This window comes from Clarias gariepinus, chromosome 26 (genome assembly GCF_024256425.1).
Source record: "Clarias gariepinus isolate MV-2021 ecotype Netherlands chromosome 26, CGAR_prim_01v2, whole genome shotgun sequence".
NCBI classification, from domain to species: Eukaryota; Metazoa; Chordata; class Actinopteri; order Siluriformes; family Clariidae; genus Clarias; species Clarias gariepinus.
This window is the reverse complement of record NC_071125.1, coordinates 13,499,438-13,525,429: the sequence shown is the minus strand read 5'-3', so window position 1 is coordinate 13,525,429 and position 25,992 is coordinate 13,499,438. Positions and strand designations below refer to the sequence as shown.

Sequence of the window (25,992 nt, the reverse complement as noted above, 5' to 3'; positions counted from 1 at the left end):
AAAATGTACAGAAGCGGCGCTGACTCCGCTCAGGGAAAAAGGCATTCGCCCCGCTACTTACATAGACGACTGGCTCGTAACAGCTCGCTCGGAGCAAGAAGCGAGAGAACACACAGAAACTGGGGCTAAGATTAAACACAGAAAAGAGTGTTTTAATTCCCACACAATCCATAACGTATCTGGGACTGTCGCCTGACTCAGTGAGGTTCAGAGCGAGACTTTCGGCAGACAGAGTGAAAAGATTCACTTGCTGCATAACCCAATTTCAGAGGGGAAACAAGGTTTACTTTCATATATGCCTCAGATTATTAGGACTGATGGCCTTAACCCTGATAGTTATCCCCTTAGGAAGACTACATATGAGGGAATTTCACCGCTGGGTAGCGTCTCAGGGGCTGGACCCAGTACGTCACTCACGGAGAAGGGTAAGAGTGACGTCAGAGGCAGTTCTAGCACTGCGCCAGTGGAAACACCCGAATTTTCTAATTTAGGGGGTAGCCATGGGTGTAGTTCGAAACAGAAAGATAATAACAACAGACGCGTCGTTGTCTGGTTGGGGGCGCATTCACAAGGGCAGAATAGTGAATGGGAGATGGGGTCAGCATATGACCAATCTTCACATAATTAATTTCCACATCTGGAAATGCTAGCTGTTTTTCTGACACTAAAGCATTTTCTTCCTTTTCTGAGAGGACAACATGTTCTCGTGAGAACGGACAACACTACAGTTGTAGCCTACATAAATCGTCAGGGGGGCCTCAGATCACTTCTTCTGCACACGTTAGCACGCAGACTGATCTTATGGGGCAGTGTCAACCTTCTTTCCCTGAGAGCAACGCACGTACAGGGTGTGATGAATCGGGGTGCGGATCTTCTGTCCAGGGGAAATCCCCTCTATGGGGAGTGGAAACTGAACAACGAAGTGGTCAAACAGATCTGGAGCATATACGGCAGAGCGACAGTGGATCTGTTCGTGTCCCAAGACAACGCCCAATGTCACCTGTTCTTTTCCCTGAAGGATCGGAGCGCGCCCTTGGGAATAGACGCGCTAGCACACGAGTGGCCTCGCACTCTTCTATACGCGTTCACCCGTAGCGCTGATATCACCAACTCTCTGCAGAGTAAGGGAGGAAGGTATAAAACTAATACTAATAGCTTCGAGATGGCTGGGAAAACACTGGCTTGCGGAGATTATACATATGCTGTATGACGAACCGTGGTCTCTCCCGCAGCGCAGAGACCTTCTGTCACAAGAGGAGGGGGAGATCTTCTATCCTCATCCGGAACGACTGGCACTATGGGCCTGGCCTGTGAGTGGTCCAATTTAAGTAAGACTGGTCTGCCTGACAGTGTCATCAGAAACATACAGAATGCCAGAGTGGCATCAACTAGGTCTCTCTATGATTGCAAATAGAATGTATTTGAGCGCTGGTGCGCAACTAGACACGAGATTCCTTTTCAGTGTTCAGTGGCAGTGGTCCTTTCATTCCTTCAGGAAATGATAGATAAAGGTAAAGCGTTCTCAACCATAAAAGTGTTTCTGGCTGCTATATCTGCTTGTCACATTGGTTTTGATAATAAAACAGTGGGGCAACATCCTTTAATATGCAGATTCATGAAGGGTGAGTGCCGCGCCCTGCCGGTTTCAAAACCACTTACCCCATCATGGGATTTGGGATTGGTGCTTGAGGCATTGTCTATGTCCCCATTTGAACCGCTAGACAAGGTTGATTTCAAGGCACTGTCTTTCAAGACTGCACTATTAAATAGCTTTGCTCTCAGCAAAGCGCGTGAGTGAGACTCATGCGTTTTCTGTGCATTCAGCATGCTTGCAGTTCATGTCTGGGGATGCAGGAGTAGTTATGAAACCTAACCCTGCATTCATGCCTAAAGTCATTAATACTATAAACCCTCTCGAGCTAAGGGCCTTCCATCCACCTCCTTTTGCATCACCAGAGCAGCAAAAGTTAAATACACTGTGCCCAGTGCGTGCTTTAAGCATCTATACAGAGCGAACCAGAGGTTTAAGGGAGAGTGATCGGCTGTTCGTTTCTTGGATGAAACCTCGTACAGGGAAGCCGATTACTAAGCAGCGTTTATCGCATTGGATAGTGAAGCCGATTTCGTTGGCATATTCCAGTAAGGGTCTCGAACCCCCAACTGGTTTACGCACTCAACAAGGGGAATGTCAAGTTCCTGGGCTCTATTTAAAGGAGTCACATTGCAGGATATCTGTGAAGCGGCGAGCTGGTCATCTCCGCACACATTTGCCAGATTTTATAAACTGGATGTTACAGCTCAACCTTTAGCACATGCAGTACTGAGCGTAATGACGGATTCTACGAGCTAAACTCGTTCGGCCCTGAATGTGTTGGTTATGGTTGGCAGGAGACTTCAAGACAGGCTATCTGACAATACGGGAGTTAGGATATCCCTTAGTGAGACACCGAAACGTATGCTTGAACGAAAACAATAGGTTACTTGCGTAACCCCGGTTTTCTGATAGCATTAAGTGAGGTGTCTCACCGGATCACCCTCCTTGCTGTGTGAAGCGAGGAAGAGGTTGCTTGTTTTGAATAGCGAAGTGACGTTGTGCTGCTCCCTTTATACGTGGGGGGTGGGGGTGGGGAAGGCTACTACTACCACTCAGTCGGGAGGGCCGAAGACTATCCCGTGTTTAACCACGTGACGCCAGCCGACCACGTCTTTTCGAACTGCTCACTCATGCACCAATGGGGGCGGCGTAACGCACTCGGAGGACAGTGCTATCCATTCCTTCAGCTTGCGTGAGCTCACAGACGCCCCTCTAGACCTCCGGCTGTGGGAGGTTACAGCATTACCCGGGAATCTAACCAGTGATCTCGGTAGATAGGGCAAGCACTTTACCACTGCGCCACAGACATGATTACAGACAACCTAGTGTGTCTGAGAAAATTACTGTACATTGCTAAAATCAGTCAGAAAGTCACTGAGACCCTTTTTTTGTTTTACCTAGCTGTATTTACTCAGTGCAACTTTTAACATCAAAGTAAAAGACATAACATCAACATGTCAGGGGAAAAAAAACTGAATCACTGATTTGGAAAAGCCTCACCTTCTCAAGGGCACACAAAGCCATTTGAGTTTTTGATTAGCTCAGCATGAAAAGCTGGAGCATTTCAGTCCCTGGTAGTGCAACTGAAGCAGACAATTAATTATGGGTGGCAAGGCACTGTCAAAATGTCTTAGTGGTAAAGTTGTGCAGAGGCACAAGTCAGGAAATGGATAAAAATACATTTCAAAGGCTTCATCACTGCCTTGAAGTCTATTATTAAAAAGCTATTTGGTACAACACAGATCCTAGATCAGGACATTGCTCCAAACTGGATGAAAGAGCCTGGAGGAATGTAACAGAATGTAACAATGAGCCAATATCAACTATGAAACGGTTGTAAGAATTTATGACAATGAGTTGTCATTGTGTGCAAGTGATGGCAATAACACTAATTTCAAACAAATGTGGCTTGTATGGGAGGGCTGCAAGAAAAAAAAAGCCACTCGTCAAGAAAAACCATATGCAGTCACGACTAAGCTTTACAAAAATGCAGCTGGTCAGACTAAAATATTATTATTTGGCTGCAACACAAAACAATGTCTGGCAGAAATCCAACACAGCTTACCATCCAAATATCACTATTCTTACAGTGAATCATGGACGTGGTGAAATCCTGTTATAGGGTGTCAAATGATCTCCATCAAATTTAACTAAACTTGAGCGGTTCAACAAGAAAAGGGGGCAAATATTGGAAAGTCTAAATGTGCAAAGCTTTGTGTGCCACTTAGAGGGTGTTGGCTTCATCGTTTTTTTATCTGACTTACTGGTATTGTATTTTTCACTTGGATGTTAAAAGTTGCACTAACAGCTGGATAAAACTAAAACTGTCTTCATTTCAGGCTGCTAAGACAGCACATTTTCTTATTATTTTCTTATTATCTTCGTCCATTAAAATCACCCATCATCGTAACCTCAATCATTATCCTCAATCATTTATTTCGAACCTCTGCTTGTGTAAATCCTTGAAAAATTGCGTTTGTAATATTATTGTGGATATACCATGGCAAAATTAATTTGCAAATAAAAACTAAACTTATAGAACTATACTGAAATGCATTACTAATCAATATGCTCAAAAGGTTTTACAGCTTACACACATATATGTAAACACAATTTTTTATATACTCATGCCTCTAAAACCAAAGTACTCTTTCAAATAGATATGATCGTGCAGACTCAAAGCTAAAGGTATAGTGATTATATTAATATTGTTATAGATGCTATTTATTTCTAAATCCATTAGCTGGAGCCCTACTGCTATTAGAACTCTCTTTTACTTCCAGCTGCATCATAGAGCCTGAGTAAGAAACTTATTGACTCATTATTTCACAGGAAATTACACATCCTTCTATCAATTTGTGGTGCAGTAGACGTTTTTGTGCGGCAGGTATGAGCATTGAAACAGTCTTTAATGAAATGTAAATAATCTCTAAGGTTTACTCTAAACACCACCCTAAACACATTTATTAATTGAAATACCCACTCGGATCAGAAGAAAGTCATAAGAGGGTACATTTGAAAGTCTGTTGGCACACCATTTCTCTTGGGATTCTAAAAAGGGTAACACTTCTTCTGACTAAGGACTGCTTCCTAATCCTGATATTGAGTATTGTTCCTCTTTTTAAGCTGTGATCCTAACCAGTCCAGTACCGTACTGTAGATGATTTGGTACTGGGCCGCACAGAAAGAATTAAATGTTTATTTTATTTCCATTTAATTGACCATTAGAGTCTGCAGATTGTTTTTTTTACTTCTATTCGCTTCCTCTTTTTCACATTTACCTCTGAATAGGTTTTAATGCCTGAAAAAATTTAAATAATGTTACAAACTAAAAATGGTTAAAAATGAGTAAAAAGCAGATGTCTCTGGAGAGCCTGTGAAAATGGAAATAACCAAAGATAAAACTGCAGAGAAGAGATTGGGAATAAATAAAAAGCTACATTTAAAAGAAAATGTCAAGAGTCCGTAAGTAACAGGTTTCTTGTTAGGTGATTCACAGTCTCTGAACCTACCTTGTATAATAGATGGTATAGGTGGCCTTAAAAGTATTTTCGAGACAACTTTAAAGAATATCCACAAAGCACTGAAAACCCTGCTTTTATTTCCAACAATCTATTTTTGTAAAACAGGGTTGTCTGCAGTAACAGCAACAAAAATGAACTTATAAAGCAGACTCGACATAAAGATACACAAATACAGAGTGTGATTGTCTCCTATCACTGATGGATTAGACAGGCTTATCGAAAGTAAACAAGCTCAGGGCTCATACTGATTCTGTGATATAGTTTCTGGGTTGTATTTATTATTCACTTTATTAAGCTTTGTTACGACTATGCGATGGTCGATCCATGGAATATTGTCTAAAGCCTCTATTTAAATTTGCTACTTACCTCTCCAGGTGTCTCCCAATTTTAAATTCCTACGAAGTCGTTGTCGTTGATTTAAACAAACTTGTAAGGACATGAAAACAACACTACAGCATATTTTGACACGAGCAATAAGGATGTGCCATCGACATAATAATAATGTTCCAATAGCCGGCTGTTAAGGAATTTAATGATGTTCTACTGAGCCCTTAATAAATGATAATTAAACGGTACCGTCACTAACACCATAAAGTGAATTTAAAACAACACTACTGACTATTACGAACTATTATGGAGGTGTTAACAATATAATAGTGACATTATATTGTCCCTTTTTAGTTTTTTTTGTGATTTAAGTATATTATGACTGATATTACTGGAATTCCATATATAAATAAAAATTATATGGTAAATTTATTATCAGACTTTATTATGAAATTAACAGAAATGATCAAACAACAGATATTTTAGATTTAAATAAATTTATTGGGGATCAGACTTTAATATGTAAGCCAAAATTAGGCAGCTCTAATTTTCGCGCTGATGAACACATCAGAATTTATACCAAGCCCTAAAGAGGCTATAAGCAGCAATAACCGTCCTCTACAGAGCTCTCCAGTGGTCGTAACTAATTTGCCATTGTGCATAAAATTGGTCTATAGTGCAAAAAAAGGTTGGAGATCACTGTTTTAAAGACAAGCAGAGTCCTCCATGCTTTAATGTCACCACTACACCACTATGATTGCTTCTACTAAATGTTAATATAAAAAATGTCAATGCTACAGCTGTTTTCATCTGAGAGTTTATATAAGAATATAACAGGCCCCGTCTACTCTCTCCCCTGTTGATCAGCCATGCAATAATTGGCATCTGTCAGCTCACACATTCAGAACCAGGCATTTAGATCTATCTTCCAAGTGTGCAGCTGTTCTGTAATGTGCTGAATGAGCAGCAGTTTAAAAAATAGAGTGGCTAGCTTGTGACTCTCAGATGACTTCCCCAGATTTTTTTTTATTAGCAAGTAATTAGCAACTACAATAAATAAAGAAAAAACAAATCTAAATGATGTATCCTAGTTTAAGAATTTAACCATTTTTGTAAATTATTTTTTATATATACTAAAAAAGTTTATATATATATATATATATATATATATATATATATATATATATATATATATATATATATATATATATATTATAGATTTAGTAATGTAAAAAGTCATGTAAGAATATCACAGCAGCTAAAAACACCCACAGTTTCCCCTATTTATATTTAGGGGCTGGGCACTGAAGCACAGCAACCTGTATTACCTACAACCCTTTTTCCAAAGCCACAGTTGTTTCTTTAAGACCTGTGATGTGCTGATGCATACCCATGTCCGACAGAACAGGAAGGGCTTGCATGAAGAAACACATTTTTTTTTTATATTTTCACATGATTATTCTTACTGTATATGTAATTAAGAATCTTTCCCCTAGATGATGACTCGTCACATGAATCCATACAAAGCGCTTCAGTTTTGTTAATAATAGTAATCATCATGCTTTTTTGCTGTTTGTGTCCAGCGTTGAATAATTCTTTGACCACGAATGGCTGGAATGTGGTTGTGAATTTTTGACTTAACTAAAGTTGTTTACCGTTGCAGCACACTTTCACTTTCTAAAAGGCAGTGTTTATTTAGAGAGTATATATTTGTTTTATGTTATTTTTCTGGAGTTCTAATTTTACATTTTGTCTGCCTTGCAAAAGTTGCCCCCTGTGAGTCTATTATGCATGAAATAAAGCTGCTCATATCAAAACATCAAAGGATTGATGAAAAATATGTGTGGTAATATGAAGAGCTTTATTTCTATATCAGTACCCAGGAAAAATAACAAAGTACAAACTTATGCTTACTAAATAAACGCTGCCTTTTATAAAGTAAAACTTTTCCTTTGCAGAGTTTTAATTAAAATGCTGATAAAAGCATGCACCGATATGAGCAGATTGACTAATAAAAATTGCAGGCATAATCCCCCAGAAATACAACAAACACAAGTATATACTCACTAAATAAATCCTGACTTTGCAATGTTGCGCGAGACACACTCCAATGTAAGTCACTTTATTTCAGTCATAATATGCTGTAACATATTTTTGGCTTGTAGTTTTTTTGTGCATAAGAATTGCATTTCAATAAATGTTTCAAAAACTATGCCTTTATTTTTGTTTTCACTTCTTAATTCCCTGTGGGGAATCTGAGTGTATAGGTATAAACAGCCAGGTTAACACCTGAGCCAGGTGTCAATAGGTCTTACATATTCATAAAAATGTGTGGATTATTTAGTGAAACAGAGGCTCTGCTGAAAAAAAAGTTATGCACATCAGTCACTTATAAAATGAAAATAAAATGAAAGGTCTTTCTGAATGTAATAATCGAATTGTTTTTGTCATGGGCACACACCCAAGACTTTCATGAACTCAGTTTTGTATTTAAAACAATCTGCTTTGGTTTTTTTTATGTATTTTCTCCGATTTTCTGCTAGAGGTTAAATTATTATTTTTTTGCATGTGTACTTTGACACAAGTTTAAAAGTTGCACATGAATCTAACATATTTACACACCCACATCAGCCCATTTTTTGCTTTACATAAATAAGAAAAAAGTTAGCTACTATATTGGTAAACTATATTTGAAATTTACACAAATTTAACAAGAGCGCTGAATCACTGCAGATCTTTAAAAAAGACCTTAGACTCCTAAGGGTTAAACTGCAGTAGTGAAAAAGTAGTTATTTTAATGTCAACATAAACCAGAATGTGTAAACCAAAATGGGCAACCATAAACCAGAATGTGCAAACATACAGTATCTTACAAAAGTGAGTACACCCCTCACATTTTTGTAAATACTTTATTATATCTTTTCAAGGGACAACGCTAAAGATATGAAACTCGATAGAATGTAAAGTAATCAGTGTACAGCTTGTATAATGGTAAAGTTGATGTCCCCTCAAAAAAAAACTCAACACACAGCCATTAATGTCTGAACTGCTGGCAACAAAAGTGAGTACACCCCTAAATGAAAATGCCCAAATTGTGCCTAATTAGCCCTTTTCCCTTCCCGTTGTCATGTCACTCTATTAGTGTTACAAGGTCTCAGGTGTCCTTGGGAAGCAGGTGTGTTAAATTTGGTGTTATCGCTCTCACACTCTCATACTGGTCACTAGATGTTTAACATTCTGAGAAAGGACAGGTTCCACTCAAAACAGGCCCGCCATAGTAGACCACAAAGTTATGTGCACGTGCTCAATGTCATGTCCAGAGGTTGAAGGGATGGGGGGCCAGCCTGTCAGTGCTTAAACCATATGCCGCACACTGCATCAAATTGGTCAGCATGGCTGTCGCCCCAAAGCCTCTTCTAAAGATGGTACACAAGAAAGCCCACAAACAGTTTGCTGAAGACAAGCAGACTAAGGACATGGAATACTGGAACCACATCCTGTGGTCTGATGAGACCAAGATAAACTTATTTGGTTCACGCTTGGTGTGTGGCGGCGACCAGGCACAAAGACAGATGTGTCTTGCCTACAGTCAAGCATGGTGGTGGGGCCCATGTTTTGGGGCTGCATGAGTGCTGCAGGCAGTGGGGAACTACAGTTCATTGAGGGAACCATGAGGGTGCCATACTGAAGAAGAGCATGATCCCCTGCCTTCAGATACTGGGCTGTAGAGCAGTATTTCAACATGATAATGACTCCAAACACACTTCCAAGACAACCACTGCCTTGCTGAAGAAACTAAAGGGGTAAAGGTGCTGGACTGGCCAAGCATGTCTCCAGACCTAAACCCTATTGAGCATCTGTGGGGCATTCTCAAACGGAAGGTGGAGAAGTGCAAGGTGTCTAACATTCACCAGCTTTGTGACAAGATCAAGGAGGAGTGGAAGAGTATTTCCGTGGCAACCTGTGAAGCTCTAGTGAACTCCATGCCCAAGAGACTTAAGGCAGTGCTGGAAAATAATGGTGGCCACACAAAATATTGACACTGGGCACAGTTTAAACATTTTCATTTAGGGGTGTACTCACTTTTGTTGCCAGCAGTTCAGACATTAATGGCTGTGTGTTGAGTTATTTCGAGGGGACATCAACTTTACACCATTATACAAGCTGTACACTGATTTCTTTACATTCTATCAGAGTTTCATATCATGTCCCTTGAAAAGATATAATAAAATATTTACAAAATGTGAGGGGTGTACTCACTTTTGTAAGATACTGTATATGTTTGTGTATTCAGTCCTTCAGGCCTGTGCAAATGTTCAGGGTTTGGTTTGGTGTTCCCATACGTGTGTGAAGGTGTGAAGGAAACATTTAGTCCAATTAGTTGAGTTCTATGTAGAGTTCTGGTTGAGAGTCCTTATAGCCCGCAGGAATAAGCTTCTCCTCAGTCTCTCTGTGTAGGCCTTCAAGGAGCGGAAGCACTTTCCTAACCGCAAGAGAGAGAATAGTCCAATTCTGGAGGGGCTGAGGTCCTTTATGATCTTCTTACTGGCCTTGGTCCATCACCGCTTGTTGTAGATTGAGTGCAGGTCAGGGAGCTTGTTTCGGATGATGCGCTTAGCTGATCGCACTATCCTCCGTAGAGCTTTTCCCGATCCAGATTACGATGTTTTCTGTCAGGATGCTCTCTATGGTGCAGAAGTTCCTGAGCACCTTAGAGGGCAGTCTGAAGTTTCTCAAGCATCTGAGGTGCCTTTGGAAGAATGGTGTTGATGTGAGAGGATCATGACAGGTCCTGAGTGATGCAAACACCAAGGACTTGGAAGCTGTCCACTCTCTCCACTAGGCTCTAATTGATAACAGGAGTCTAGTAGATTCTCTTCTGCTTTGTACTGAAGTCTACTATCAGCTCCTTTGTCTTGCTGACATTCAGGAGAAGTTTGTTCCCCTCGCACCAGTTCTTCAGATTTCTAATCTAATCCAGGTAGGCCGTCTCATTGTTGTCAGAGATCAATCCCATCACAACGATGTTGTTAGCAAAGTTGATGACAACATGGCTTCTTGGGAAACATTTTGATGGTTATTTTTTGCACAGTAATCAATTCAATTTAATTCAGTTTATTTGGATAGCACTTATAACAATCGCATTGTCTTTGCAACAATGACAAGCTTTACACAATCTTAAGAAATTATAAAGGTCTGTATGAAATGTGAATGTGTATGAATCAAAATGATTAGATGGTCCGTAATGAGCAAGTAGAGGGCGACGTTTGCAAGGGAAAAATCCCGGAAATGGCAATAGGAAGAAACCTTGAGAGGAAACAGATTCAACAAAGAACCCATCCTCATTTTGGTGATAACAAATAGCAGGAAATGATCTGCAGTATTATCCGTTAGTTTCCCGATGAGTACCTCAACCACTTACGTAAACAAATTGATGTCATCAGAGCTGTGCCAGAACATGTCCCAGTCTAAGTCATCGAATGTGTCCTGTAGAGCGGCTACTGATTGGCCCATCCAGCGCGCGACCTACCTCTGAGCTGGAACTTTCTGCTTGAGCCTTTGTTTATATTTTGCCATGAAGAAGATGGCGACGCGGTCGGATTTCCCAAACAGGTGATGAGATTGTGCCTTGTTTCAGCGTCTTTAATTGTTGTATAACAATGATCCAGTGTCCCTTCGCCCCTGGTGGGGCAGGTGATGTGCTGATAAAAGTTTGCCGTCCCAGTGTTGTGTCTGGCACTGTGTGAGTGCCTCATAAAGCTCACATAAGGCAGTGTCCGTGTCCACTTAAAGTGGAATATAAAAAGTGCTGATAAAGACTGATGTAAACTCCAGAGGAAGGTAAAAAGGATGACATTTGATAGTCAGTAGGTCCAGGTGGGTGTGCAGGATCGAGTAAGAGAAACAACGCTTACGCTGTTGCACTAGCTGCTGTTCGCTATTAACTAAACGCTGCCTCCGCTTGACTTTCCTGAGTCCTTTGTCCATGTGGTGAACCAAGAAGAACTCTGAAACCGCTGGTTTTACCCATGTCTCAGTGAAGCAGAGGAGATTTCAGTCCCGAATGTCCCTCTACTATTGAGGTCATCTAGTTTGTTTTTCAGTGATTGGACACTGGATGCTAGTCAGAGGTGTGCAGTGTGCACGACTCTCAGCCTGTTCCTGACGCTGACTTGTTTTTCCCCGGGACTGCCGCTTCGGGTCGCGTCCTTTGTTTGCCACCAGGATATCACTCGGCCAACTGGGATCCAGGATGTAAAATGTTGAATTTTGAGTACATTGTAAACCAATAGAAAAAAGTATCTCTATTGTACCTAATGTACTTAATTTTTAAGAATTTAGGTTTAAAGTTACTAGGAAATTAACTTAAACAACATAAACAAAGAAAAAGAGTTTGGAGCAGTTATGGCAGTAGCCGACCTCACCGGCACCATCTTAGATAAAATAAATGCTCTTAATAATGTGACCAATACTAATGGTGTTTCAACATTTTACCTAATTTAACACATGCAGTACATTAACATGTCAAATGAGTCATAACTCTGTATGCCCTTTCTAACACCTTGTACATGAGTCAGCATAGAATCCATGAAAATACCTCCTGTACACACACATACAATATACAGACAAACATTACATTTACTGTCCTTGTGAGGAACCTTTCTTCTGAATTTATTAATTTAGCTAGTTAATGCTATATCTAAAGTTCACTTAAATCTGATCATAACTCTAAACTCTCATAAATATACAATCAGACCAATAATATAAATAAATGTGCACACATAGACTAAAGTAAAGACACTATCAGGTAACCAAGCCACACTGAGAGATTCTAACTACCAACTGCACAATGTGTTTGTGTATGATTTCAATGCTATCAAATTGCTGGGTAAGAGAATTCATGCCACTCTAAAAGGATTCATTTAAAACCACATTTTTGTAATCCGTTCTGCAGTGGGCAGTGCCTCTGCTGGAGTTCTGTCACACACAGATGGTAGGAATCATTGCATGATGCATTCTAATATGCAGCAATATTTGGTTATATAACACATGCCTGTATATTTCAGTAGTAATAGTAGATGTAATAAAAGTTCAGTGTGATACACACCATTTACAGAGAAACTGGAAGTTTTAATTTAGGATTTGGATTCTATTTAAATTGATATTAAATAATGCACCACTATAACTAGCCCCTACCCTAACACATGCATGTATACACACATAACAAACATTTCAGTTTTTAACTATTTAAAAACAGTTTAATTTAATCCAACTAATTTATTCTACTGCTTTTTCCTATATCATCTTGGCTAGGCCTACTGGTTCAGATTATATCACTGTCACTATGGTAACTTCCACAAGAGCCAAAACCTAAATTCTTTATAGAGCTTTATAAATAACACATAGTACATATTCTATAATAACTTATAATAACTTAAAATATTCACATAACACTATATAAACATCTTTTTTTTTTTATTTCTAACACATTAAAACAAATTTTGTTTACTCTGAAGTAAATTTAGGCATGTTTCTATAACACATTTTAACAAATCAAGCATATATGATATCAATATTGTGGTAAATGGTGCCCTAATATCTTTTTGCAAGAGTATGGTGGGTATGGTGAATATTTATGTACTGTTCTACAGATAGGTAGAGAGATAGATGGATACATAGATGGATATTAAACATTTTTTAAATTAATTATAAACATATTTTAATTCATATTATAGTTACAAAATTTACTGGGTTAAAATGTGACAGCAATATTCTGGGCTTTGTGCCTCTTCCTTTTCATTAGTTGTGTCATTTAAATTAAAACAGGTTTTATAATACGAGGTTAAAAACATGATGCTTTTTATTTTACATTTGCAACAAGGACAACAACAACAATTATTATTATTATATCAGGGATTTATAATAATAATGATTATTATGGTTATTATTATTACATTGTAATTAATTTATTTGGCTTCCCACTTTTTTGACACTCAGCCTATAAAGGAAAATGTAAAGCTTCTGTTAAGCAAAATAATGTTATGCACATCAAAATATGGCATGGTCTACTGTCATTTCTTTCTGTATGTCCAAGTACCTAATGACATAATCAAAATGCCTACCGATAATACAATTAACCCTGATTGCTATAGGGGGCAAGACAAAAGTCGAGATCACAGGGAAAAAAAGAGAAATGGAAGAATAGTGGGTAAGAGTACCTTGCCTGTGTGACTGTTTCAGATTGTGAAATCCCCCTGGGTAAAATGCATCTCTGCATGTATGCTAGGAAATTTAACAGTCTCTCTCTCTCTCTCTCTCACTTGGTCACTCGCTCCTGCATGCCTGTGTGCATGCTTCCATGATTCAGTGTCTAAAAAGCGTACATCCAATTACCCAGGGAGCTGAATGAAAGCACCACTCCCTTTACCTGCTCATTCTTCCTTTACTCCAACCTCTGTAACATGCTGAAGTTTGTGCCTGTTTCCTGGTTTATTGCAAACCAACATGCCATGTCAGTCTGTAGGTTTATAGAACTACCTCAAATAGAATGCTCATATGTAACCCCTCATTCTCTACCAAATGGGGTATAATGCTCGCTCATTTTCCCACATTTTTAAACTGAAAAACAGCAAAGAAAACAATGTATTTCAGTCTGCAGCTGCATGCATATGTGTGTGTACATGAGAGAGAGAGAGAGAGAGAGAGAGAGAGAGAGGATGAAATGAGGATGCTCTTACTGACCTGCTCTTGTGGCAAATGGCACAGACATAGCCATTCTCATGTTGGATATAGGAGCAGCAGGCTTTACAGACGTTGTAGCGGCAGTCGAGGCAAATGCGGCGCGGCTTAAGAAAGAAGCTGAATGGCCCACAGCAGCGAATGCAGCACTGCTCATTAAAGTCGCGCTGCTTGGCCAGCAGCAGACAGCGTGCACCCTCCTCCTCTAGCTCGTGCTTCAAATCACTAAACAGAGAAATAGGAAGGGAGGGAGCAAATGAGAGTGGAGAGGGAGTGGGAAGGGTTTAAAAAGGAAGATAAAAAGGTGAGATAAGAGTGGAAAGACATAAAGGCAGAGACAGAACAAATAATACAGGGCATTGAATGAGTGAGAGGGGAGATGGAAATGTTAGAAACAGGTAGAGACAGAGGGGAAAAAGCAGACATGAGATGGAAGGGCAGAACAGACAGAATTGGAGAGGAAGACAAGAAGGAAGTGAGGAGGGAAGAAGGAGGCAAGGGGGGAAATGGTTAGAATCATAAATGGTTAAGAGGCAAACATGGAATGGAAGAGAGTGGATAGTGATGGCGTAAGAGAGGAAGAAGTCAAGGGGAAAAATATAAAAGAGGAAAAATAGAGACAGAATGATGTATAAAAATGATGTATAAAAATGAGAAAGCAAGTAAACACAGGCAGAGGGGAGAAGAAAATTAGAAAAAAAAGAAAAAGAATTAACCAAGGGACAAAAAGGTCAAATGTAGAAAGAAGGGAGAAAAAGATAAGTTTGACAGGAAAAAGACAAATGCAGTATAAGGAAAAAAATTTATAGAGTGGACATAGGAGTGAAAGCACTGTGTCTGTGGGTGACAGAGAGCGAGAGAGCAGAAATATAAAGGAGAAAAAGGAAATAATCTGCAATAATCGATGCTGAAAGGAATGAAATTTTCAAATAGGAGGAAGCTACAGCTCACAGAGAGGAAAATCTTCTCTTCTTCTGTCACCACACACTCCTACATCTCACACACTAGGTCTGCCTCTTGCTATGTGCATGTGGATATGGGTCCACACATGCTATCTATCTTGTGCAAACACACACACACACACACACACACACACACACACACCTTATAAATGTATCCAGCATTTATTAAAAAGTGTCAACATAATATAGTGTGTGCATGGAACACAGATGCACATACACACACACACACACACACACACTGCAGATAAACATATATAAAACACATGGAAAAACTGACTATTCTAGAAGCTAAAATAAAATCCTTTTAGCACCAGCACCGATGTTCGACTGGTCTACAGGCAATTAAAAAAATTAATGGTCAAATATTAAGTATAAAGTATAGAATATTGTTATTAAAACCATTGCTAAAATGGGAAATCAATGGAAAATGACCAATCCAGCACTACGCTCTGTTCTGTTCTGTTATCAGTGTGACGTCCAAGCCGTAGTGTAACTGGGACAATCCACCGTGTCACGCACCCCGACTTAATTAGCTAGCCAGCCAAGAAGATCAACGTGATTGCAAAAGGGAATGCTGGAATGCTTAGTGCCGCAGCCAGTCTCCCGTCAATAAAATTTCCCGTACCCCATTCCCCCTCCTAGAGTGACCCCATCTGGCTTGCCGCGCCACACGCAACGTTTGCTCCCTTGGCTTTGCACCTACAACTGGGGAAGCAGCCAGCTATAGCGTTTGTGGGGTGGAGGAGATATTTCCCTGCCTGGAGCTAAGGTACACCCACCTTGACGAATAGAAAGGAGAGGTGACACTACACACTGCTAGCCATATCCGACAGATCAAAAGCACTTAGGGTGGCATGTTCTGAGAGGTGTCGCCACACTGCAGTGGCCCACATGAGTCCTCTTCGTGAGGAGAGACACTCTAAACTGGGAAGGTTGCAGCTCTCTGGCTCACCCTGCATACAGCTGAGGAGTGGGTGGTCGAGTTTCAGCCACCAGAGGGGGTAATTGAGCCAATGGAAACTCGGAAGTGGCTTGCTTCTCAAGCTTCCCAAATATTTGCTCAAGGCATTTATTAATCCCACACATGTCTGAAACGAAAACTGTTAGGATTTCCCTATGCTTTCCTCAAGCACTCTCGCTTGACCCCTTGCTACAGTATCTCCTGCACCCACGGGATCCATGGGCTCTTAAGTTAAGAGCCGCACTACGGGATGTAACAATATTTATAAGAGCCCTTACGCAGGGCTTCTAAGGTTGTCAACTAAATAGGAGTTAGTGAGAGTGCTTATAATATGCATGTGAAGACCTTCCCATTGAGAGATAATGTGGAATTATTTATTGAAAACAAAAAAGAAACAAAAGTATAAAAACTAACAGAGCTCCGCCATCTCCTCAAGACTGGAAGGAGGTCTGTAAAATAAAAATAAACTTTATATGCTTTGGGTACCCTTCCTGGGGATTTATGTGTGATTTTTATGTGCTTTTTACACTTAAACTCATAGGGTGCATGCATGCCACTTGCACCTTGTGCCACTGTTTCTCTCTCTTTCACGCGGGCTGCTCGTGAAGACTAAAGCTGGGTCTTTAGCCTTTGTTTCATCTTGAACTTGAATGTATGTTTGTCCTTGGCCCTGATACCTTAACCGGTGCTATCTAATGATCGCATAAACTGCGCCAGTATTAGGACCCTTAAATAGACACGCCGCCAGGTGCAACATGTCCACTGTACAGGTGCACCATGTACGCTGATTGACTTTGCGCCTCTGCCTGGTAGCAGCCTGCAGATCTGCCCGTTCTAAACCATGCAGAGCATTTTGTGCGATTCTGCCCCTCGCAAGACCCGTGCCCTTTACAAGTGTGGACTGCATCATTAATTAAACACTGCCTGAATGCATCATGAAATCCATCGCACGTGTGTGTTTGCATGTGCATGAATGCATGACGTATTGTCTGAAACAGCAGTTCAGAATTACACTTCCTCCAGTGTCTGGTTATCTGTTTTTTACTCACATGCCACGCTTTGCCAATCATAACAAGCACAGGACTGCTATGTCAGGAGAGCACATGCAGCAAAGAAAGAAAGAGAGAGAGAGAGAGCAAAAATACAATTTGAGGGCGTGTAAATTTATGACACATTTGACACATCAATGTCACATTTTTCAGTCATCTGAGGCTATTTGTTTGCTTATAAAAGTTGCTGAAAATCACCACACCATGTTATTTAGGTCCCAATAATTTTTTTTTACTACTAAATTAACTCAAATAGGTAGGCATCTTTTTGTAAAATTCCGTCATTGTTTTTACAATTTTAATTGTAATAGGTATAATTGTGGACCTGTTTCTTAAAACATGTGGGAGGAAATTACAGTATCTTTCCCCTTTTCTCTCTCTCTCTCAAACACACACACACACACACACACACACACACTCCAGCTGCCTGTGCATTAGGGTGAGTGTAGGTAATTGTTATCATTTAATCAATTCATTCCTAATTAAACAAGCAAGGGTGGAAAATAAATTCTGCAGTGATAAGGCAAGGCTCTGAAGGCTTATAAAATGCACATAAAAAAACATAAAAAAAAACTATAAAACTTTATGGATTAAATACTATGTACTTATTTAAATAGCTTCGTATCACTAGCACAGTAACAGTGATGCCAAAGCTGGCATTTTCTAAAATATTTATCCTTGGCTTTTAAACATTGACAGTGGTGGCAACTGAATGTGCTTCTTACTGTAATAGACTTGTAGATTTAAAAAGACTGTATAATAAACATTTATTAACGTTACAGCACTATTGTTGTTGTTGCAGGTGGCACAAAGTGGTTAGTACTGTCGTCTCACACTTCCTGTGTGAATAAGCGTGTGTGTATGTGTCTGGTCCTTACAACTGATTAGCATCCCATCCTGGGTGTACCCCGTCTGATGCCCTAAGTCTCCTGGGATAGGCTCCAGGCCCCATGACCCTGTATAGAGGATAAAGCGGTATGTATAGACAATAAGTGAGTGAGTGAGTGATTGTTGTTGTTGCCATGGTACTAAAAGACCACGAAGAGTCCACAAATGATATGGTGACGATTTCCGGTTGACAGCGCGATTTTGACAAAGTGTGCTTCCGGATGCAAGCCGCCAGTAAACACCAATGAAGAAAAAGCGCTTACGTCACCCAATAAACAGAAGGAGACGCAAACAGTTAGCTGTGTATTAATTTGAGGGAGCGTTCTGGTGCGGGATAGAAAATGGAAGGAAGCGATAAAAATATCAGCGAGCCAAGAGATGAAAAAACCAGCAAGAGAAAACAACAGAAATTGTCAGTAAAGGTGTTATGCCTGAGCTGTAGATTTTTTAAACTTTTAGTTCTGAAAGTTTAGTTGCACACCTTAGTGTTTTTGTGTAATTTTTTTTTCAATGTGTGCCTTAGTTTTTTTTATCTTTAAAGTCATTTGAAATACCTTTTAATTTAGTTTTTGCATCTGAGAAAAGGCTTTAAAATAAGAACGTATGGCACTGTAATGCACTTAATTCATCTCAGTCAACTTTAATACCCCTATCTCACCCACACGGTTTCAGGGTGGCCGAAAGTAGGTTCATCATGATTCACCGCAAGTTTTGGCGCTGTGATTACGTTTCCATCTTTTCACGTAAACAATTAAACACATTTAAGCCGCCTTAAAAACATGTTTAAACATGTTACATTTTTTTTGTGGACCTCGCAGAAGCTTGTGGACCTTGTTGACCTTGCAAAACTTTGTAAAACGTCAGCAGAACGTCAGCGGGCAATCGTGGCGGCTCACGGTGCCTAACACCGCATCTCACTGCGAGTCAAACCGCATAGGTGAGATAGGGGTATTCCTTTTATTGCGAATAATGATAATGTTTATTTTTGATAAACAGCGTGAACTTTTGACAGTCATGCACCCAATCTTTTTCTCCTCACCCACATCGAGGGCGGCATTTTATTTTTTTTTGCAAGTGTGTGAAGGGGCGGGCCGCTAGATTGGGCACGGCTGGTGAAGATCAATGAATGGATCTGGGGCTTATGCCACATTATAAAAGCAAGACGGGGAGCTTTGTTCAGGGTCCATAGTCCAGAGTAACAATGGCGAGTGGTAAAGTCTAAGTAAGGCTTAGAGCCTAACGCTCTGCTGCAAAACACTAAAGTTGAGAGCGGCATATACACTCACCTACCCCCTTTCGCTGTCAGAACTGCCTTAATTCTACGTGGCATTGATTCAACAAGGTGCTGAAAGCATTCTTTAGAAATGTTGGCCCATATTGATAGGATAGCATCTTGCAGTTGATGGAGATTTGTGGGATGAACATCCAGGGCACGAAGCTCCCGTTCCACCACATCCAAAAAATGCTCTATTGGGTTGAGATCTGGTGACTGTAGGGGCCATTTTACTACAGTGAACTCATTGTCATGTTCAAGAAACCAATTTGAAATGACTTGAGCTTTGTGACATGGTGCATTATCCTGCTGGAAGTAGCCATCAGAGGATGGATACATGATGGTCATAAAGGGATGGACATGGTCAGAAACAATGCTCAGGTAGCCCATGGCATTTAAACGATGCCTAATTGGCACTAAGGGGCCTAAAGTGTGCCAAGGAAACATCCCCCACACCATTACACCACCACCACCAGCCTGCACAGTGGTAACAAGGCATGATGGATCCATGTTCTCATTCTGTTTACTCAGAAATCGAGACTCAACAAACCAGGCAACAGTTTTCCTGTCCAATTTTGGTTCGTGGAAATTGTAGCCTCTTTTTCCTATTTGTAGTGGAGACGAGTGGTACTCGGTGGGGTCTTCTGCTGTTGTAGCCCATCCACCTCAAGGTTGTGCGTGTTGTGGCTTAACAAATGCTTTGCTTCATACCTCGGTTGTAACGAGTGGTTATTTACAGAAAATTACAGAATCAGTGCTTTCTGACAGACAAAATACAAAATAAAAGATGCTTTACGCACACACTTGGTCACAGTGTTAAAGTAAACAGTACACGCACGCTCGGATGTTGACTATACGAGTATTGAACGCGCACTGAGACCGAGCATGGGAGACGATTACCCACAATTCGGCAGCGCAAGAGAGAGAACCACCATTGACTCAGTTGCGTGTGACGCTCGGCGTCAAAACAAGTAGTGTACTGTATGCATATGCTCGTCAGGTGGAACGTTTGCAAACTGGATTACTCAAAATCCCGAGGTTCCACTGTAAATGTAATTGTAATATTATAACAAGTGACTTTTTCAAATTCAACACAAATGACCTCTTGTCTGATTACTCAGAACTATTTAACACCCTGAATAAAATTCCTTATTAAAGCACAAATTTGTAAATCAGATCAAATATCTTTATATTTGGATTGTCTAATCTGTTGGTGGAGATGTTTGACTGCATGTAATGGATACAAGAGTTGTCCACAAAGCTAAAAGATGATTGCCTTGCACAAACAAGGTCAATGATATAAAAAATAGCAAAGGTAATGCAATCTGTGAGGAAGCTAAAACTTTTCAAGATTGGTAATTGCTTTGTCCTGGTCACACAGTTGCATTGATTATGTTGCACACGAACGTCTGTGTCATTGGACCTTCCAACGGTGGCAATAGTGCCACTAAGCTGTTTCAGGTGAAGTCCTGGAGAGTTCTAGAGTAGCCATCACTGTTGCCTGACTTGAATCCAGTTGAAAATTTTGAAAAAAGCAGATGCAGCACACAAACCCAAAAATTCTACTGATCTACTGTAAAGGCCATTGGCCATTGTAATGGGCTACGATTCCTCAGAATACTGCCAGAAGCCAGTGTCTGGCTATACATCACATTTGCAGCAGGTCATAATAGCTAAAGGGAGCTCTATTGGGTGCTAAAGATATTTCTTATCAAGGGGTTGAATGATTTTGATACTGTAGAGGTCATTAAAAGTAACATTTTGTGTTGACTTTGGAGAAACCACTTCTTATCGTCAGCGGCCGACTGAGTCGGGCCAGGGAGGAGGACCCAAAAGCAAACACCACACAGGAATGACAAATTTAATTTCTTTAAGGACAAATACTCTAAGTGAAGAGAAAAAGAAACTTGGGCAGACTTTAGTTTAAGCAACAGCAAATCGTAGCAGAAACTTTGCGTGAGAAATCGATGAAGAGTCTCCTAGATGATTGAAAGGCGAAAGAACAAAGTTCAGGAATCAAAAGCACGTACAATACAAAATGAGAATGATTGTGATGGGAAGTGTCAAGATCAAGTAAAGATCAAAGTTTTAAATCAAAGGCGCTTACAATATCCAATGTGCAGAAAAAAAGTTGCTGCGTGCAGAAGCATTGAAGATAAAAGTGCGTGCAGTGTCCAACGTGCGAAGTGCAAGCAGTTGAGGACGGAACAGTTAAAGACCAAAGTGCATAGCACGTGCAGTGTCCGTCAGGTAGAGCGAAAGCAGCTGTGAGCAGAAGAAGATTAAACTTCCAAAGGGTGTACAGTGGCCAACTGCAGAGTGAAAGCAGTTTTGTCCAGCGCTGAAGATCAGAGTTTTATGTCCAAAGCGTGTGCAGTCCGCGTTGCATTAAATCCTGTTGGTTACACAGAGTCATGGTCGAAAAACCATAAATGTAGTGGCAATTTATCCTAATCACCTGACCGAGTCGTAGTCAAAGACGGAAGCGAGAGATCAAAGCCGGTAGTTCAGTTAGCAAAGCAAAGCAGGACCAATCTGTAAGGCAAAAAGGCAAAAGAGTCGACAATGTAAAAGCATTAAATAACTTGGCATCAGGCATGGGAAAACTGAGCTAAGAAGCACACAATAATTTGGCGAGGAATGGAGGTCAACACTAGTCTTTTAAAGCTACAGGCTAATAGGTAAATGAGCGACAGGTGTGTAGACGGCATGAAAACCAGAGACTGCGTGAAAACCAGGAGTGGAGTGTGATAGTGTGTCTAGGCTGGGGTGTAATAGGTATATTAGTTGTGATGAGCAAATTAAATTGTCTTATGTCACTGATTTATTACAAACAGCTAAAAGATAGTCATTGTGGTCAAAAAATACATTTCAATGGGGGGTTGAATAATTTTAAAATGCAGCTGTATATCTCATTAGTCAAAAGTTTAAAGAAATTTGATTCTAGTTACGTAGTGTTTCCTGGTTTTCATTTTTATTCTCTGAAGGCATCCAATATATGCAAAAATCTCATTTGAATACTGTAGTTCATATTGAGATGTGTCTGCTACTTATGCTTTGTAAAGCCTTCATAATGGCTCTATCTGTGCCGCTGTAAATTTGTGATTTTTGAGGCTGATAACTCTCTGCAGCAGAGATAAGTTTTGTTCCTACTTTCCTAGAATTTATTTAATAAGAGCCAGTTTCATCATGATGCTTGATGGGTTTTTGCTAATTTACTTGACAATACTGTTCTTGTAAGAACTACTCCAGAACAACTGACATGTTTAAAAAATAACAATAAAGTCCAAATTTCTAATAAAAGTTTACTGAAAGAAATTATACATGTACATAAATGAATCTCGTATGTTATACAGATTTATTACACACAGACTGATATACACCCTGACCCCTTCCTGTTCCAACATGACTGCATACCAATTCACAAAGTAAGGTCCATAAAGACATGGATAACCCAGTTTAGTGTGAAAGAACTTGACTGGCCTCAACCTGATAGAACACCTTAGGCATGAATTAGGAGACCAGGCCTTCTCGTCCAACATCACTGTCTGACCTCATAAATGCGCTTCTGTAAGAATTGTCAACAATTTCCATTAACACACTCTTAAACCTTGTGGAAAGCCTTCCGAAAAGAGTTAAAGTTGTAAGAACTGCAAATGGTGGGCCAACATCATATTAAACCCTATGGATTAAGAATCGGATGTTACTCAAGGTAATATGCATGTGAAGGCAAGCGAGTGAAAACTTTTGACAATATGGTAAAAAGAATTCCTTTAAGCATAAGGGTGGTAGTTTAGATTTTCTCCCAGCATTGGCAAAGTTACAATATAAGGGCAGTGGGGGTGGGGTACTTTAGAGGTCATTTATGTCTGCTCCACTGTGCATGAATGACTAAATCAATGTCTGTGTGAACATTGTTCCTGTTAAAACTGTGCGCCGTTTCCCAAACAACAAGATCTGGATTACCAGTGAGTCAAGCACCTCCTTAATCTAAAAAGGAATGCCTTTAAGGATGGTTGAGCTTAGGCGGATTCTATGAGAACTTAAAGTCAGTCTGAGGTAGGCAAATGAGTCATACAGAGGAAAAGTGGAGAAAAAACTGCAAGAGGAAGGTCTGGGATAGTATGAAATTCATCAAGACTATAAGAAAAAAGGAATAATGTAATAGATGGTGATGTTGTAAGGGGCTAATACGGTAAACTGGTTCTACAGCATTGCTCCAGCTATTACTACTGCCTGTCCTCCTCAACCACCGTCTTTATTCCCCACATCATGTAATATGTAGCAACCATTACTGCTAATCGTGTATCATTTGGATATATATATATATATATATATATATATATATATATATATATATATATATATATAAAAATACACACACAAATCCAGGGTGATTCACACATGAAAGACGATTTTGTGCACGTGAATTGGGATTCACACATGTGAATTGGAATACGCTTTTTTTTTGGGATACGATTGATTCTATAAAAAAACAGCCAATTGGTTATTATTCATCCAAATTAGATTCAGTAGTACAAGGCTTACTTCTCTGTATACAAGCTGTTATAGCAACAGCTATGGCTGTAAAAGTGCTAAAACCATTAGCCACTGTAGTCAGTATCAGCCACTGACACTGCGCATTTCTATACAGTCTATCAGCCACTGACACTGCTCATTCCTGTCACTTCTATTGTTAGAACAGAAAACTGCCTTCCTTTCACCATCGAGACAACTGGATTGTATGGCTGTGTTTTTATCTGTACCTAACTTAACTATACGGAGACTAGGCTACAATCACTAGGGCAGATTTATTAAGTCATAATAGCGATTTAACTCTCCATGTTGGTGGATCCAGTTAAAAACCTTAAGATACTATTGAGTATAAATCAGGTGGGTTGTGCAATAGTGACATGCAATAAGGTGATGCTTATGAAAAAACTTCCTAACACGCTCTCAGCATAATATGCAGAGCTCATAGCTCTCACTAAAACATGCAGGCTGGGTAAGGATAAAGTGATAACTGTTTATATCCGCCAATATACATTCTCAACTTGTCATTGTCTTGCTAGGAATTGTTTTTCATCCTAAGCTAACCGTGATGATGATTTCATTGGACCACAGTAACTGCTTGTGAAGGAAAGAAATACTGTCTGGTAATCATGGATGGATGGGCTCATTAGGTAGAAGGCTTTTCATTGGAAAAAGCTGATGCTGCAAGTGTAGCTAATGTATTAGGAAATTTTAAAACTGGATTATTGGATCACCCAAATAGGCAGTTAAACATTGACATGACAAAATATTGTGCTTACTGCATTGTCTCCAGGTTTAATAAAAAGAACTAATGAGTTTTGAAAATTAAACTGACAAAGATAATAAATTAAATGGGCCTTAATTAGGTGAAAAACAGAACAAAAGACTGGTTTGAGTAACTTTTTATGTTACTGTATAAAGAGAATGTGTAAAAAATTTAGATCAGCACTAAATTTGCCTAAAATTGTTGGTTGTGACCCATACACTTTCTGGCATATAAGAACTCAGTTCCCATCACCCCAGTTGTTATTTAGTTATGATCCTAATATAATTGTGGTAAATGTTATTCTGTGTCGGGTTGACTCACGCCACAAAGTCACCATCTTGAAGAAGATACGTGTCTCCTTCTCCATGCCAAAACAAACAGAAGAAATCAACGCAGTCACCAGAACTTGTATCTCGTAGGTGGAGCGTTGACACCGCTGGTTGGAAGGGGCCTGTTTCCATGGTTTAAATTCAGGCTAGATGCTCAAGGACTTCCCAATAAAACAAGAAGCTCTCTAGCACAGCTGGGAGCACTAGAGTTTAAGATTTTAGAAAAGCTTCCGAGTCAACACCTCCTAGTTCCCATTTCCATGACAGGCTCACCTGGTCCAGGCTCTAATCAATTTAGGCTCAGACAGGAACCTAATTAACTCCTTTATGTCATAACTCCTCCATTTCGGAATCCACTTTCTGCCTGTGAAGCCTCCTCTCAAAGTCCAAGCCCTTCATTGGGCTTAAGAGTTTCAGGCAATCACTCTGAGGAATTTTTCTTCATCACCATGGAAGTGTTCCATGCGGCCATTGTCCTCGAGCTTCCCTGGTTATCCCTGCACAACCCACAAATTGACTGGGCTAGGAACATTACCATGGGGTCATCATATCTGAAATCCTTCATGACTCAATGTAATGTTTTATAACGTCTCTAATTGGCTGCCTCAGCGCAGGTGAGCTCCTTTCTCACCTGACCGAGGTGCTTTCTGGGAAACTGGGTCTTCCAACAAAACTACAAACAAAAAATAATCATGGTCATGATCAATGAACAGAGCATTCCGAATAACACTCCAATCATCATATGCTAGCCCACCTCGATCTCACAGTTGCTTTTGACACGATCATGAGATTTTTATTACTTGACTTAGGGACGCAGTAGGTCTACAAGGTCCAGTGCTTGATTGGTTTATGTCATATCTTCGTAACCGAAGCTTTGCTGTTAAATGGGGAGGTACTGTATCATCCCAAGTCTCTCTGACATGCGGAATACTATAGGGCTCAATACCTGGGCCTATTTTATTTTCAATTTATCTTTTAACAAGTTTAACATGTCCTACCACTGTTATGCAGATGATGTACAACTCTACCTGCCCCTAACCCCTGACT

General features: G+C 40.0%; 1 protein-coding gene across 4 annotated transcripts in view; it reads right to left on the bottom strand.

The window, feature by feature from the left end:
- The window catches only part of myripb (myosin VIIA and Rab interacting protein b), a 146,976-nt gene that overhangs the window by 80,013 nt on the left and 40,971 nt on the right, over nt 1-25,992 (bottom strand). For all 4 annotated transcript variants that reach the window (XM_053487997.1, XM_053487994.1, XM_053487996.1 and 1 more), the window contains exon 3: nt 14,188-14,409. In XM_053487997.1, coding sequence (XP_053343972.1) covers nt 14,188-14,409 — 222 coding nt within the window. The remainder of the gene's footprint in view (nt 1-14,187; nt 14,410-25,992) is intronic.